Source organism: Lynx canadensis, chromosome D4 (assembly GCF_007474595.2).
Source record: "Lynx canadensis isolate LIC74 chromosome D4, mLynCan4.pri.v2, whole genome shotgun sequence".
Taxonomy (NCBI): Eukaryota; Metazoa; Chordata; class Mammalia; order Carnivora; family Felidae; genus Lynx; species Lynx canadensis.
Window position 1 is genome coordinate 86,756,362 of NC_044315.2, and position 14,125 is coordinate 86,770,486.

General features: G+C 57.8%; 1 protein-coding gene across 10 annotated transcripts in view; it reads left to right on the plus strand.

Moving 5' to 3' along the window:
• The first annotated feature begins 2,324 nt into the window (after positions 1-2,324).
• The window catches only part of DNM1 (dynamin 1), a 44,343-nt gene continuing 32,542 nt past the window's right edge, over positions 2,325-14,125 (plus strand). For 5 of the 10 annotated variants that reach the window (XM_032595615.1, XM_032595613.1, XM_032595614.1 and 2 more), the window contains exon 1: positions 2,325-2,526. In XM_032595615.1, coding sequence (XP_032451506.1) covers positions 2,366-2,526 — 161 coding nt within the window. In that variant the 5' untranslated portion in view covers positions 2,325-2,365. The remainder of the gene's footprint in view (positions 2,527-14,125) is intronic. The other 5 variants (XR_003964224.1, XM_030293758.2, XM_030293759.2 and 2 more) reach the window with 1 other exon arrangement.

Here is a 14,125-nt window from a genome sequence, read left to right on the forward strand (position 1 = left end):
ATATATATGGAAAAACCCACAGAATAAACACTATAAAAATTATAAGGGTCCCCCAGGTGGCTCAGTCAGTTAAGCATCCAACTCTTGATTTCAGCTCAGGTCATGATTTCAGCGTTGTGGGATCAAGCCCCAAACTGGGCTCTGCACTGAGTGGGGAACCTGCTTGAGATTCCCTCTGTCTCTCTCTGTCTCTCTCTGTCTCTCTCTGTCTCTCTCTCTCTGCCTCTGCCCCTCTCTCCCCCCTGTAAAATAATAGTAATTAAAACTATACATAACAGTTATCTGTGGGTGGGAGGATGACCAGAAGCTTTCAAATATTTGGTAAAGTTTTTTACAGTAAGTTTTACTACTGTAATTAGGGAAAACAACCCAGCCATGAGGGTGCCCCTCCGGGCAGACATCTGTAAACTGCACCCCCTCCCCAAACTAATGGCTCCCCACTCCAGGCTTCCTCTCTGCCCTCTCTGGTTCTCAGAACATCATAAAGTGGCTGGCTCTAAGCAGCTGTTCAAGATGAGCATCGTGGGTAGCTGAAGCTCCAGCTGCCAGGAGGGCTCAAAGCACTGGTTTAATAATGTTCTCCTGAGCACCAGGCCAGGGCCAGGCTCTCACAGGGATTCTATTCTCTCATTATCCCCATTACCCAGATTAGATAACTGAGGCCCAGAGGCATGTGAGCACCTGAATCACACAGCTTGACTAAAGCCCAGGCCAGGCTCCTGGGGCAAGGTCTGTTCAGTTTCCTCTGCTTGCCTGGAACCCCCAGCCCCACCCCACCCCCCACACCTAGATGTCCACGCGGGTCGTTTCCTTACTTCCTTCAGGTCTCTGCTTACATTTGTACCAGAATCTTATGCTCATCACCCTAAAAAACACTCCCCTGCCCCTGACTTTCCCATCACGATCTGACAGAGTCATATTCATTGGCTTGTGTATACTTTGTCTCTCTTTTTCCACATATGGGTAAGGACTTTGTTCATTTTGCCTACTGCTTTATCTCTGGGGTCTAGCATAGCGCCTGGCTCAGTTAATAGGCATTAAATGGGTGAATGAATGACAGTCTCTGATTCCCAGGCCGCTGCCCTCCCAGCAGTGGCCCCCACCCCCACCTCTCACATTCACATACAGGGTGACCTGCTGATGCCCAGCAGCACAGGGTATGCTGACCTCTCTTCCCTAGACTCTTTGTGGGCTGTCCAAATGAGGTTTCTTAAATGCAGAGGTGAATGGCTAGGCCTGCGGCCCCTGGTCTCTCCGTGTGAAAGGGATAGATAGGGTAGATAGATAGGAGTCCTGGATTCAAATCCAAATTTTACCAGCACCCTGATGGGTTGGGGCAAAGTCTGACACTCTCTAGGACAAGAAGTCCCCACTCTCAGAAGAAGGCCTTGCAAGGGTCAGGGCCCTTATACTTGCTGTTCATTCAGTTTGGCTTGCTCTCCCCTCCTGATCTGCCTGTGGCTGGCTCCTTCTCATCATCTAGGTCTCTTCTCAAATGTCACCTTTTCAGAGAACCACCCAACTCCTCCCAGGCTAAGTAGACCTGCGCACCCAACACAGGTACCTCTCTTCACATCCTGTTTATTTCTTCCATCACTATTGGTATAAACTATTTTCACTATTACTATTTCATTCACCTGGTTATTCATTTGCTGTCTGTCTCCAGCACCCAACGTAAAATATATAAGGGTGGAGACATTGTTGGTCTTGTTTATTGCTGTATCTCTACTGCCTACAACAGGGACTGGGTTTTGGTAGGTGCTCAATAAATATTTGTTGAATTAATGTTCTTTCTCCTTCTAGAAACAGGGAAACTGAAACCCAAAGGCGGGCAGGGGCATGCCGCCATGAATTAGTATCAGAACCTAGAGTAGAAGGAAGCAATAAGGCCAAGTGGAACTCCAGGTCAGGATACTGTGACCTTGAAGGAGACCCATCTCTTTCCAAGCCTCAGTTTCCTCCTCTGTAAGATTGAGTGAGACAGCCATGACCACTATCCAAGAGGCCCGGCACTAGGGGTACACCTCGCCCATTTCCAGGAATGATACCCTTTGCAGCATCAGAGCCCCCCCCCCCCCCCCCCGCCAGACACGGCTCCAGCGCCCCAAACCCGCAGATGAAGAAAACTACAATCCCCATGGTGCCGCAGGCTGCACCTGCGCACGACTGCCATCCCGCAGCGCCGTGGGCGCCCTCTGGCGGCATCCTGACGCAGAGCTCCGATCCACTCCCGGAGGGGCGGGGGGTCCGCGGCACAGGCAGTCGGAGCGCGCGGCTGCAGCGGCGGAGCCGGAGCCGGAGCCGGGAGCCGGAGCCGGGAGCCGGAGCGGCGGCCGGATCGTAGCCCGCGGGGCCCGCCGCAGCCATGGGGAACCGCGGCATGGAGGATCTCATCCCGCTGGTCAACCGGCTGCAGGACGCCTTCTCCGCTATCGGCCAGAACGCGGACCTCGACCTGCCGCAGATCGCCGTGGTGGGCGGCCAGAGCGCCGGCAAGAGCTCGGTGCTCGAGAATTTCGTCGGCAGGTAGGAGCGGCGCGCCTCGGAGCGGGGACTCCCCCCGCCCGGGCCCCCGGGCCTCCGCCCCCCCCCCCAGCCCCGACGGCACCGCGACCTCGCAGCCCTTGGCGCTGTACCCGCGGACGGCGCGCCCCCCACCTCCAGCCACAAGGAGGCGGCCCCCCCTCCCCGAGAGCCCCTCAGGGGCAGCAGCGCCCCCCGCTTGCCCGCAAACGTCGTCAAGCCACCGGCCACGGTATCACGCCCCCCTCCTCTGCCACATCCTTTAGGGAAGACGGCGCTCTGCTAAGAGACCCTGGCAAAGGGTCCCCCCTCCCCCAGTATAGGCACCAAGGGGGCCTGCATTACTCAGCGCCTCCCTTCGGCTCCCGCGTTCCCAGGAACGGGCAGCACCCCAGGGGCAGTGCTCCCCGGCCCTGGGCTCCACGGAAGACAGCTCCCTCCCCCATGAGGATCCCTGGGCCAAGGCTGGGAACCCTCTCCCCAGCTGTGTCCCTGGGAGAGGACACAGCCCCCGGGCATCGAGGACCAGGCACAGCCTCCCCCCTCACACACACACACACACACACACACACACACACACACACACACACACCTCTGCAGCTCCCGCCGCCATCCGTGCGCAGCGCGGCGGCCGGGGTGGGGGGGGGGGTGTCGGGGGAGCTGCAGGACCAGGATGGGGGTGGCGGTGAGACCGCTTCTGATCCTCTTGCGAGCCGCCGGCCGCTGGCTCCGCCGCCGCCCCTGGGTGGGGGGCGCCTGCCGCCGTCGCTCTCCCCGGGGCCTGGCAGAGGGCTTGTAATGGAGGGAGAAGGCGGCGGAGGGCAGAGATGACTAAGACAGGGAAGCAGGATGGCGGGGAGGGGGGAGCCATTTGCAGAACCTAATCCCCCTCCTGCCTCTGATCCCACAGGGCGCTGGGAGGGCCAGGTGGCAGGGAGTGGGGGGCAACCGCAAAGACAAAAGGTCCTGGGTTTAGCGGGGCAGGTAGGGTCGTGACCCCCTTGCCCAGGCTCCCCAAATAAAATGGACGCGGGGATGGCTTTTCCGTGCTGAGAAGAGGATGACGCTCTCCCGGGAGGGGGATGGGGGCTGGGCAGACAGGGAGAAGGCAGTGACACTGGCCTCCGCACTCTGGCATGTCCCTCCCTCACCTTCTTCAGAAACCCTAGCTTTCTCCCAGTGACCTTCCAGGCTGAGGAAGCCACTGGCGAGGGAGGCAGAGGCCCCTCCCTCAGAGGGCAGCGGTTCTAAGGAGACATCCTGGATCCAAGCCAGGTTCTGCTGTGACGCCTCAGACCAATCGCTTGCCCTCTCTGAGCCTGTTTCCCCACCTCTAATGAGGACAGCTGGACTGGATGGTTGCTCCTGCCCCTCATATGACTGAGAAGACCAGGGGCAGCCCTGGGGCTCAAGGGAAGGGTTCTGACTGGAGCAGTGTATCTGGGAGACATGGGAAAGCCACCATTGGGGGCGGCTGGGCCCATCTGGTCAGCAGAGGGGGAGGCCGTCTGTCTCTTGGGGACCGGCTCCCACAGAGCCCCCCTCCTGCTCACGTGACCCCCCCAGAGCTGCAGAGACAAACCGGCAAGAGATACACAGATGAGCCCCTTCCCTGTGGCCCAGCAGTCAGGGTGAGGGAGTGGGGGGACTCTGGAGACAGTAAAGCCCAGAGGCCTTAGTGCTTTAATGGCACCCATGGAAATGCAGCACTTTACGTGTACAGACCATAGTCCTACCTTCATCCATTGAACATTTGCTGAACGCCTGTTTATTGCAGGCTGTGTGCCCTGGGCCGAGGCGGTCGGGGGGGGGGGCAGGGAAGGTGACCTCAGCCCCCATCTGCTGAGCCCTTCTCGCGTGCCCCACACCATTCTTCTCGGGACGGCTCACAACAACCCCATGAGGCAGGTACCATGGTGCCCATCCTGCAGATGAGGAAACAGACCCAGAGTCACACAGCCAGGAAGGACAGCATCTATTATATTCCAAAGCCCAGGTTCCTAATCTCAATCTTAAGAGCCCCCGAGAACCAGGCCCTGAACCGGACACGGGGACATGCAGGAGCATGGGCCTCCATTTTCCCCATCTGTGGGATGGGAACACTGGCAGTGGCTGCCCTGCCTTCCTGAGAGGGTGGCGCAGGGCTCCGGTGAGTCCCTGGGTGTAAAAGCCCGTGTTGGGAGGGAGCCGCTGATGGTCAGTTAGGTTTGGGGACCCATGCGTGCTAGGGCAGACCTGGCCCCTGTCTTCCTGGAGTTCGCTGTCCAGCAGACCAGCCAGGCCCCAGCTGACTGTAGCCGCTGTTAGCTTGTTGACCGGAGCAAGATGTGGACTCTGTTCCAGGAGCCCTGGGCCCTCTTATGCCTCCTGCACCTGACAGTGGCCCTGCAGGAGGATAGGCGGGGTGTCACGGGCTCCTGGCCTCTCCTCCGAGGGCTGGGTCCCCAGACTGGTGAGCATGGTAACAGCCGCTCAGCCTCCTGGGGCTTCCCAGGAGCCGACACCCCATGGAGAGGAAGTGGAAAATGCACCAGGGGAAGCAGAGGCTGCTCCGGGCCAGTCCGGGCTCCTGGGCACCCCGGGGGGGGGGGGGGCCTGCTGGCAGCTGTGAAACGGAAGTGGCCCCGCAGCTGCCCAGGACGCTGCTAGGACTTCTCTGGGCCTATGCTCTTTCTTCATCCCACTTTGAAAGAAGGGGAAACTGAGGCTAACTCATTTAGTCACTCGGACATTCGTAGAGTGTCCACAGTGTCACAGCACTGGAGATTCCAGGGTGGAAAAGACAAAAGCTTTGCATTCCAGAGGGGGAAACCTCTGAAATAGTAAACACAGGGACAGGTACATGAAGAAGGCAACCGGAGAATGTGGTCAGTCCCGTGGCAGGAGGAAGGGCCGCTTTCCACAGGGAGGTCAGAGAAGGTTTCTAGGAGGGGGTAGCATCTGAGATGAGAAGCCATGGGACGGGGAAGCATTCTAGGCGGAGGGAGCAAAGGCAAAGGCCCTGGGGCACTAATACATTTGGTGTGTTCAAAGAACAGGAAGGAGCCACGGTAGCTGGTGGTTTGGTGGGCAAGGGCAAGATGGCATCAGAGAGAGATGGGCAGGGGGTGGGTCTACAAGGCCCTGAGGCTACGATGAGGAGTTGGGTGCATTTTCATTATTGCCAGAAGCTTTTAAGTAGTAGAGTGCCTTGGGCTGACTCCAGCAAGTGTGTAAGTTGGGGAGGGGGTGAGGGACAGGGGAGGAGGAGGCTGCTTCGGTGAGCCAGAGCTGTCGGGGAGCCTGGCCCAGGGCTCTCACAGTGGGGAGGAGGAGAGTGGTGGGCTTCAGGGGACATTTTGGAGGGAAGTCCCCACAAGACTTGCTGGGATGGGGATGGGGTGAAGAAAGGGGACTCAAGGCTGACATCAGTGTCTTTGACTCTGGGTGGGTGTTGGTGCCATTATCGGAGGACGGGAGGAGCAGGCACGGGGGTAAGATCGGGAGCTTGCTTTTGAACGTGTTCAGTCTGAAGTGTAAGGTGGGCCGTGTGGTGATGCAAGCCTGAAGCTCAGGGGAAGGCGGGCTGGAAGTGTAAATTTGGAAGTCCCAGTAGAGGTGAGATTTAAACCCATGGGAGTAGATGAGATCATCTCGGGGTAAGTGCAGACAGAGGGGTGCGGGGGGCCCAAGACACCCCAGCATTTTGTGAGCAGATGCCTGCTGCCCCGGGCCACCCTCTGTCTGCCCCTGGCTACGTGCCCGCTCCCTGCGACACCGGTCCAGTCCCAAGAGTGGGGTGTCCCGGGGCAAGCTTTCAGGCTCTGCTCCCCTCATTCTGGTGCCCGGTCGACTGGACAAGTGGATAGTGGCCCCCCCTTCCTCCCCTCTTGGTCCCTGGGGAGGCCAAGGCCGATGCGAATGTGGCCGAGGGGCTGAGAGCTCGGGCTCTGGAATCGACCCCGGGTTTGTAGCTCGGCCCTACTACTTACAAGCTGAGTGACCTTGGACACGTTTCTTAAACCCTGCTCAGCTGCTCTTTCCTCATCGGCAAAATGGGGATAATAATAGCACCTCCCCCATGGGACTGTGCCGAGTGTTGAGATAGTGCCCACAAAACACTCAGGGTAAGGCCTAGCACAGAGGACGTGCCCGTTCTGTTCCATCCGAACCAGCTGGGAGGCGGGCCGGGGTGCAGGGAGGGCAGGGGGTCTGGTGGGTGGGCTTCTGCCAGGAGGCGGCTCTGAGAGGCAAGGTGTTGGGTTTCCCTAGTGCCTCTTGCCTCTACCCCTGCTCGGGCTCCCTGCCTCCTACCAACCTCCTTGCCCCTTCCTCTACGTTCTCAGCCCAGCACAGGCTTGGTGCTGGTCTCTGGCCTCTGAGAGCCCCTCTTGAATGGTTCCATTTCCCGGATTTGGAGACTGAGGCCAAAGAGGATTAGGGGATATCTGAGACATCATAGGTAGAAAGTCACTGACTGGAGGGGACGGAGGGGACTGACGTTTGCTGGGCACTTACAGTGTGCCAGGCCCTAGGGATACAGCTGTGAGCAAGCAGGACCCATCCCTGCTCTGGGGGGTGGGGGGTGGGGGAGGGAGTTCACAACTGAGCAGGACAGACAGACACTAGGTGACACAAAGAGCTCTTTTGTTGTGTGGACCCCCGAGGAGGTGGCCATTGAGGCTGGACATGAACAAGGAAAGGGACCCGGTCAGGCAAAGGGGTGAGCACACTCCAGGTGCAGGGTCCCACCCGAGCAAAGGCCCAAGGAGGGAAAGAGCCCCCCGTGGGTTCGAGAAGCCAGACAAACAGCAGTGTCACCGAGTGAGGAGTGGAGGCCCCAGTGAGACCAGGCCAGAGAACACCTTTTCCAAACCCCCACCCTACCCAGTGGCCCCAAGGAGTCAGGCATGAAAGGTGACTCTGGCCGACAGCATCTGATCCCGGCTCCAATAGAATCGAGTTTCCCAGACCTTGGCCGGGGTCAGAGGGTCAGAACCTCGGGGGAGGGGATGCAGGGGGGCCTTTGCGGAGGAGGCCGGTCCAGGGCACAGAGTTATCAGGCGTGGAACAAGAGCGGGAAGGGAGGCCCACGTGCCATATGTCTAAATATTCCAGTTACGAATCAAGCGAAGGGATTGCTGAATACGATACACTCTGTCCTCCCACCTTGGCAAACACACCTTCAGAACGACCTGGCCGACCGGGTTTGAATTAGAATTTCAGACTCCTCAGAGCTCCGCGATGGGAGGTAGAGTGTGGGGACAGGTGGCCCCTCTCCCCGACCTGCCCCTGTCTCTTACTCCAGCCTGCGCCACAAGGGGCCTCCTGGGCTTGTGGACACCCAACCCTCACATCTGAGCTCTGTCCGTGGTGGCAGAAAGGATCCCCCCCTTGGGCCTGGGACTGCCCCTAACAGTTAGGTCAGACCTGAGGGAGGGCTTGAGACCGACAGGAAATTCCAGAACACTCCAGTGTGGCCTAGGAAGGGTACATGGGCTCCAGCTGGGACCCTCGGCCCCTGGGGGCTCCTTGCTCTAGAGATCCAAAAAGCGACCCCCCTAAAGAATTGGGCAGGGGCCCTGATTCCCCACGTCCAAGGGCAGTGCTCATTATTTTCTTGGAACCAACAGCCCGTTAGTAGGAGAGGCAGACTATCATCCCGGGTTTTCAAATGGCGAGCTGGCTCAGAGAGGGTAGGGACCTGCCTGAAGCCCCACAGCACCGGAATTAGAGGCAGGACAGGAGACTGCCCCGGCCTCCCGCCTCTGGGTCAGCGTCCACCGTCTTCACCCCCACCCGTGTGTGTACGTGTCACACCCCTCAGCTTCCCCTCTGCTCTCCCTGGTTGTCTCTCTGGACCCTTACCCCTCCCCGGACCGGAATCCGAGAAAGGAGCAAGAGCTGTACGGGGAAGGCAGCTCTGGCCTCTCCCTGCAGGTGCGCCCTCGTAGCTTACAGTTCATGGGGAAAAATGGGTCCTCACCTTCACCGTGCCTTCGTCTTCCTCCTTCACTGGCTCATCCTCAAAGTCTCACATCAGCCAATACCTCCTCCAGGATGTCTTCCCTGACCACCCTCTCCCCTGTGACCTGACCCTCGGTGTGTGGGGCAGGGCTCAGTTTTCTCCCACGATGAGGGGCTGCGGAGGAAGAGCGAGGCCACTGCCTTGGGCTGAGGGCTCCCGGCCGACTGCAGTTCCAACCGCAGTTACCAGGGACATCTTCCCTGTTTATTAGTGCCTCAACCCTTTCATGACTCTGGCTCAGGCGTGTCTGGTCTGAGCACAGGGGACTGAGGCCACCAGCCAGGATGGGGAGGAAAATCTCAGCAGGTGAATGCGCACTCACCTCTGACCCGAGTCCCAAATTTGAAGGAGTGAAATGCTCCCTAGCACACACACAAGGCACCTCGCCTACGAGCGCCAGATGGCTCGTGTGGCACCACCAATGGACACCCTCCATTAGACCCTCCCACAGCCGGGATCTCAGCAGCCCTAGGAGGGAGCTGCTGGGTTGTGCCCATTTCACTGATGGGGAAACTGAGGCTCGGAGCCGGGAAATCATTTAGTGGTAGTGCTACGATACTTTCACATCAAGCTGCTGGTGATAAGAAATGAGCGTCCAGACGTAGCTCCATATTGAATGACCTGATGAATGTCCTTGATGAGCTGTTAGGCAAACAGAGCCGCTACTTAAGTGTGCACCGGAGGCCGGTGCATGTATAGGCACGTGAGGGGTACCTGACCTCGTCTCCCGTCCCACCAGCCTCACCCAGCCTTGCAAGGAGCAATCAAGAGGACGCAGGGGACACCGAAGCAGGCTCAGTCAGTAAAGAATGCGACTCTTGATCTGAGGGTCGTGAGTTCGAGCCCCACGTTGGGTGGAGAGATTCCTTAAAAATAAAATCTTAAAAATAAAAGCAGGTGGAGATTTCTTAAACAGCTTTATTGAGGTACAGCTTGCATGCCATAAAATTCACCTGTTTGTGGTGCGCAGCTCGATGATTTTTAGTGCATTTACACGGTTGTGCAGCCATCATCACAATCTAATTTTAAAACACTTCCATCACCCCAAAAAGAAGCCTCGTGATGATGCAGATTTTCAAGTGCCTGGCGGAGCCCCTGACCAGCAGTGCCCGACCCATCAGCGTTTGCCATGATTATTATTGTAAATGATAAAATGTTTACAATGGAGAGCCCCAGGTGTTGGGGTGATGGTTGCTCTTTATTTTTAAACATTTTGTGTATCTTCTGAATATGTTTTCAAAGGGAGAACATACGACTTTCACAAGTAGGAGGCAAAAGAGAAATCTATTTCCATCTTGAAAATATAAAGTCATCAACACTGGAAAGGAGGGAAAGAAGGGATGAAGGAGGGAAGGATAAGGAGAAAGGAAAGATCATGGATTTTTTTTTAGTAGGGAAAGTGGTTGCTGAGGGGAGACGGTGTACTCAGAGTCCAGACCCCCACATGCCAGTCCTACCCAGTCACCAACTTGCACTGTGGTCTTGGACAACACTCTTTCCCGCCTTGTGCCTCAGTTTCCACACCTATACAATGAGGGTGATGGTGGGAAAACTGGAGGAGCTCATCTTCAAATCATTCTTTTGGCCAGCTGGGCTACCTCGAGCGCCAGCTACCCGCCCTGCTCCATGCTGGGGGCTGGGGACACTGGTAAACAGGACCAGCCCAGTCCCTGCTCTCAGGACATCAGAGCATCGGGAGAAGCCGGGCCAGGACTGCCCTGAAATGTTCAAACCGCAGCTGGAAATTCACAGGCTGTGTGATGTGGGCATGCCTGGGGCCTCCTGGGATAATGTGAACAGAGAGGGACTTCTTGCCTGGAGGCGGCCTCACCTCCTCCCAACTGTATTTCTTGGCCCACCCGCTTCCTCGCCTCCACCCCAGCTCCGTGCTTCAGAGGGCACCTCAGAGCCTGCCCGCCTTCCTTACCTTCCGCTTTCAGGGGCAAGATTTGGCTGGAAATATCCTGGCCCACCCGCCCACTCTTCCGGCCAGCCCCCGGGAGACCCACCTCCCAACTTCCTCCCTGCTGCATCATTTGGTGGGAGCCCAGCCCGTGTTCTCAGCTTGCTCGACAAGTTATATTATTTATAACCATAATAGCTACCATTGATTCAGGCCTCAAGTTATATAAGCCTCACAGCAACCCATTTTACTGATGTGGACACTGAGGTTCAGAGAGGTATAGCCATTTGTCTACAGCCACACAGCTCCTGAGTGGCAGCTCTGACATTCAACGCCGGGCCAAGCCCAGGAAACAGGAGGCTTAGAAGCAAGACTGGGCACAGACCAAACGTGCCGCTTTCTGGTGGTTTTTGCATTCCACAGGAGGGGGGAAGCAGGGTCCCTGAGCTCTGGCCACAGATCTCAGGTATGAGAGTAGAGTAGGGGAGGGTCACTTTGGACGTTTGGTGTACTTTCTCCGGACCCCTCTGGGCGGGACAGCACCAAATCAGGCAGGGAGCGTGCGGCGCTTGGAGGTCCTGAGGGGTGTGCATTTCATCCTCCCTGTGCTTCAGGTTTGAAGGTGCCTCTGCAGATGGCAAGGCAAGGCCTCCTCGGGAAGCCGCCATCTGTCCAGAATGAGCAGGGAGAGCTGGCATGCCACCACGCACCCCTCCCACGTGGCCCCCGAGGCTGGTGGGCCCAGCACGCTTTTCTCTGGGCACCTGTTCTGTCCTCCCTCAGCCTAAGCAGGAGCTGGGTGGGAGGTGCAGGGTGGCGCTGGCTGGAGGCCAGATCAGGCCCGAACCCCCACTTTATCAGAGCGCTGTGGGACAGTGTGTCCAGGTGGGAAGCAGGAGCCATGGAGCTATTTAGCCATGCTTGATCCTTTGAGCATCGCCTGAGCACCTACTATGTGCCAGGCCTCTGGTGAGCGCAGGAGTCCAGCGGGGAGAAAGGAGCTCACAGTCTGGACGTGCGAACCCGCTGGCGCTCTTTGCACCCGCCCAGGCCTGGAGCCCTGACCCCCGATAGGCCACTTCCTCCCTCATTGCACCTCCCTGCCCCTCTCTGGGCCTCTGTCCCCACCTCTGGACAATAATGGGGGAATGACACGGTCTCTGAAAACTTCTCCTTAGTGTTCATCATTTCCATCTAACATTTCGTGGTCAGAGTCCAGAGATCCGAGTCATGCCTGGAGGAGGCCGTCAGAGGGTTCTGTGGGATCTGTGTTCCTTGGTGACATTTGGGAACCCTCCTAGAGAGGGGGCTGCTGAGCGCCTACTGTGTACCAGACCCAGGCGACGCTTTTTCCATGCCCCCCCGCCCCCCCCCCCCGAGGCTGCTGGGCCTTCTTGCAGCCCACGTGTGCTAGAGGATAATGCCCGGTTTCTATAAGGCCAGTTTGCAGCTGAGGGCTTTGAGGCCCAAAGAGTGAAACACCTTGCCCAAGGGCACCAGGCGGCAGAATGGCCAAGGCGGGATTCGAGCCCAGGGATTCGAGTGCAGGCCATGTGAGGGCCTCAGTCTGAGAACCTGGGCCGTGATAGAGACGGGGCCTCTCCCCCCACCCAGGCACCTCCATCCCCACCCTGGCCGCACGAGATCCTGGTCTGAGGAGGGGCTCTACTCCCACACATAGCCCTGCCCCTCTAATCTCTGCTTCCCTTAAGCTGCTTGTCCCTTAAGTAGCCCTGGAGAGGCAATGACTTGGGGCAGGCTGGCCCAGACCCCTGACCACCCTTCCAGCTGGGCCCTGGGCGCCGCCCCGGTACCCTCTAGGTGGCACCTCGTTGACCTCTGACCTGCAGGTCGGCAGGGACCAAGTGGGCCCATCTGTGCAGGGGAGGCCTCTCAGGGAAGAGCTCCGGGGAAGGTCCATGTCTCTGCGTGGGGGGCTTTCTGTGGGGAGTCCCATCCTTTCCAGCCCCTCCTGCAGTTTCCATGGCAACTACTGTTGCCATGGTATCGCTGGGTGAGGAGCGGGTGGGGAAAAGGGTGGACCCCAGGCCCCCAAGCCCAACCCAGCCTCTGAGAACAGATGTCCTATCTCCACAGCCCTGGGGGATCCCAAATACTAGAGGGTCACCCCCCCAAAGGAATGAGTAAAGGATGGCAGAGATAGAGACAGGAACCCCCCCCCCACCCCCGTTAATCCCCTCCTTCTCTCTGCTGACTGGTGCACCTCCGTTCCAGCACATGTCACACTGTATTGCATTATCTGTTTACTTGTCTGTCTCTCCCACCACACTGTGAGCTCCTCCTCCGGGTAGGGAGCGGTCTGACTCATCATCTCGCTTCCCCAGGGCCCAGCACAGGGCCTGGCACAGAGCAGCTGCTCCCAAATATGTCCTAGACTGAATTTAATTGAATTACATAAAAAGCCACGTCTGGCTTCTTGGATTGAAGGAGCAGCACACTTTGACAGGGAAGTTCCCAGGCTCTGGGGCCCAACAGACCCTTGGGTTTGAATCCTAGCTCTGCCATTCCCATCTGGATGACCTTGACAAGTCCCTTCACCTCTCTGACCCTCAGATGCCTCATCTGTAAAGCAATTTCCATATCAGAGCACTGTTTTGAGGACCTGGGGATTCAGTCAACATTTATTAAGTACCTCTTGGGTGCTAAGCCTTGGGCCGGACAGTGGAATACAGTGGTGGACAGGAAGACGCCAGTCCTGCCCTTCAGAGGCTTAGTCTTGCAAAAATGAAAAGTGCTTGCCTAGCACCTGGAAACAATGAATAAATGCAGGATTCATCATGCTTCTCCTTCCTCATTGAAGTGGCTGACTCCTCCCTATTAGCCTCTAACCTCCCCAAACGAGGGGCAGGGTGAGAACAGGATGAGAGAGTCCTCCCCAGGGCCCAAGAAGAGACCTCGAACCCAGGAGCCTGGGCCTACTCTGTTGTGCCCGGGACCCTCCAGGCTAGGGAGTGGGGGCCGGGGGGTGGTGCAAAAAGCCGTGTGGTCCCGGTCAGGCTCTGAGCTGGGGGTAGGAGGCCTGCGTTCTTCTCGGGCTCTGTCCAAGTCCTATAGGAACTTGAATGTGTCTTTTCCCCTTCTTGGGTCTCCATGTGCCTCTCCATGAATGAGGTGGCCAGCTGGAGCCCCATGGTCCCTCAGGCTGTAGCCTGCTCCCCCTTTCCTGGGTCCTGGGGATCCCGTGACTGCAGTTCTGACAGCCTCGTCCCTGAAGAGGTGCCCACCCTCATGCTTGTGCTGGCCTGGGTGGGGCCAAGGGCGGGCGGGGATATGAGAAGAGCTGACAGGACAGAGAATCCACCCACAAGGGTTAGCCAAAAGGACTGCTGAGGTTCACACTGGCACAAGCAGAAATCTGAGGTATAGACATCAGGCCTAGGGCAAGGGGCGACTTTGGGAAGCTCAGGTCCAGTCCTTCAAAGACTGGGTCTTCAGGGGACCGAAGGGCAAGGAGCTCTCACTGCAGAGTCAAACAGATCTGCATCCAGGGTCTGCTCTGCTAGCTACTGACTGTGCAACCTAAACACCTCTGAGCCTCAGTTTCCTTATCTGCAAAATGGGGATAATAATGGCACCTACCGGGGCGGGGCGCCTGAGTGGTTCAGTGGGTTGAGCATCCGACTTCAGCTCAGGTCATGATCTCACAGTTCGTGAGTTCAAGCCCCACATTG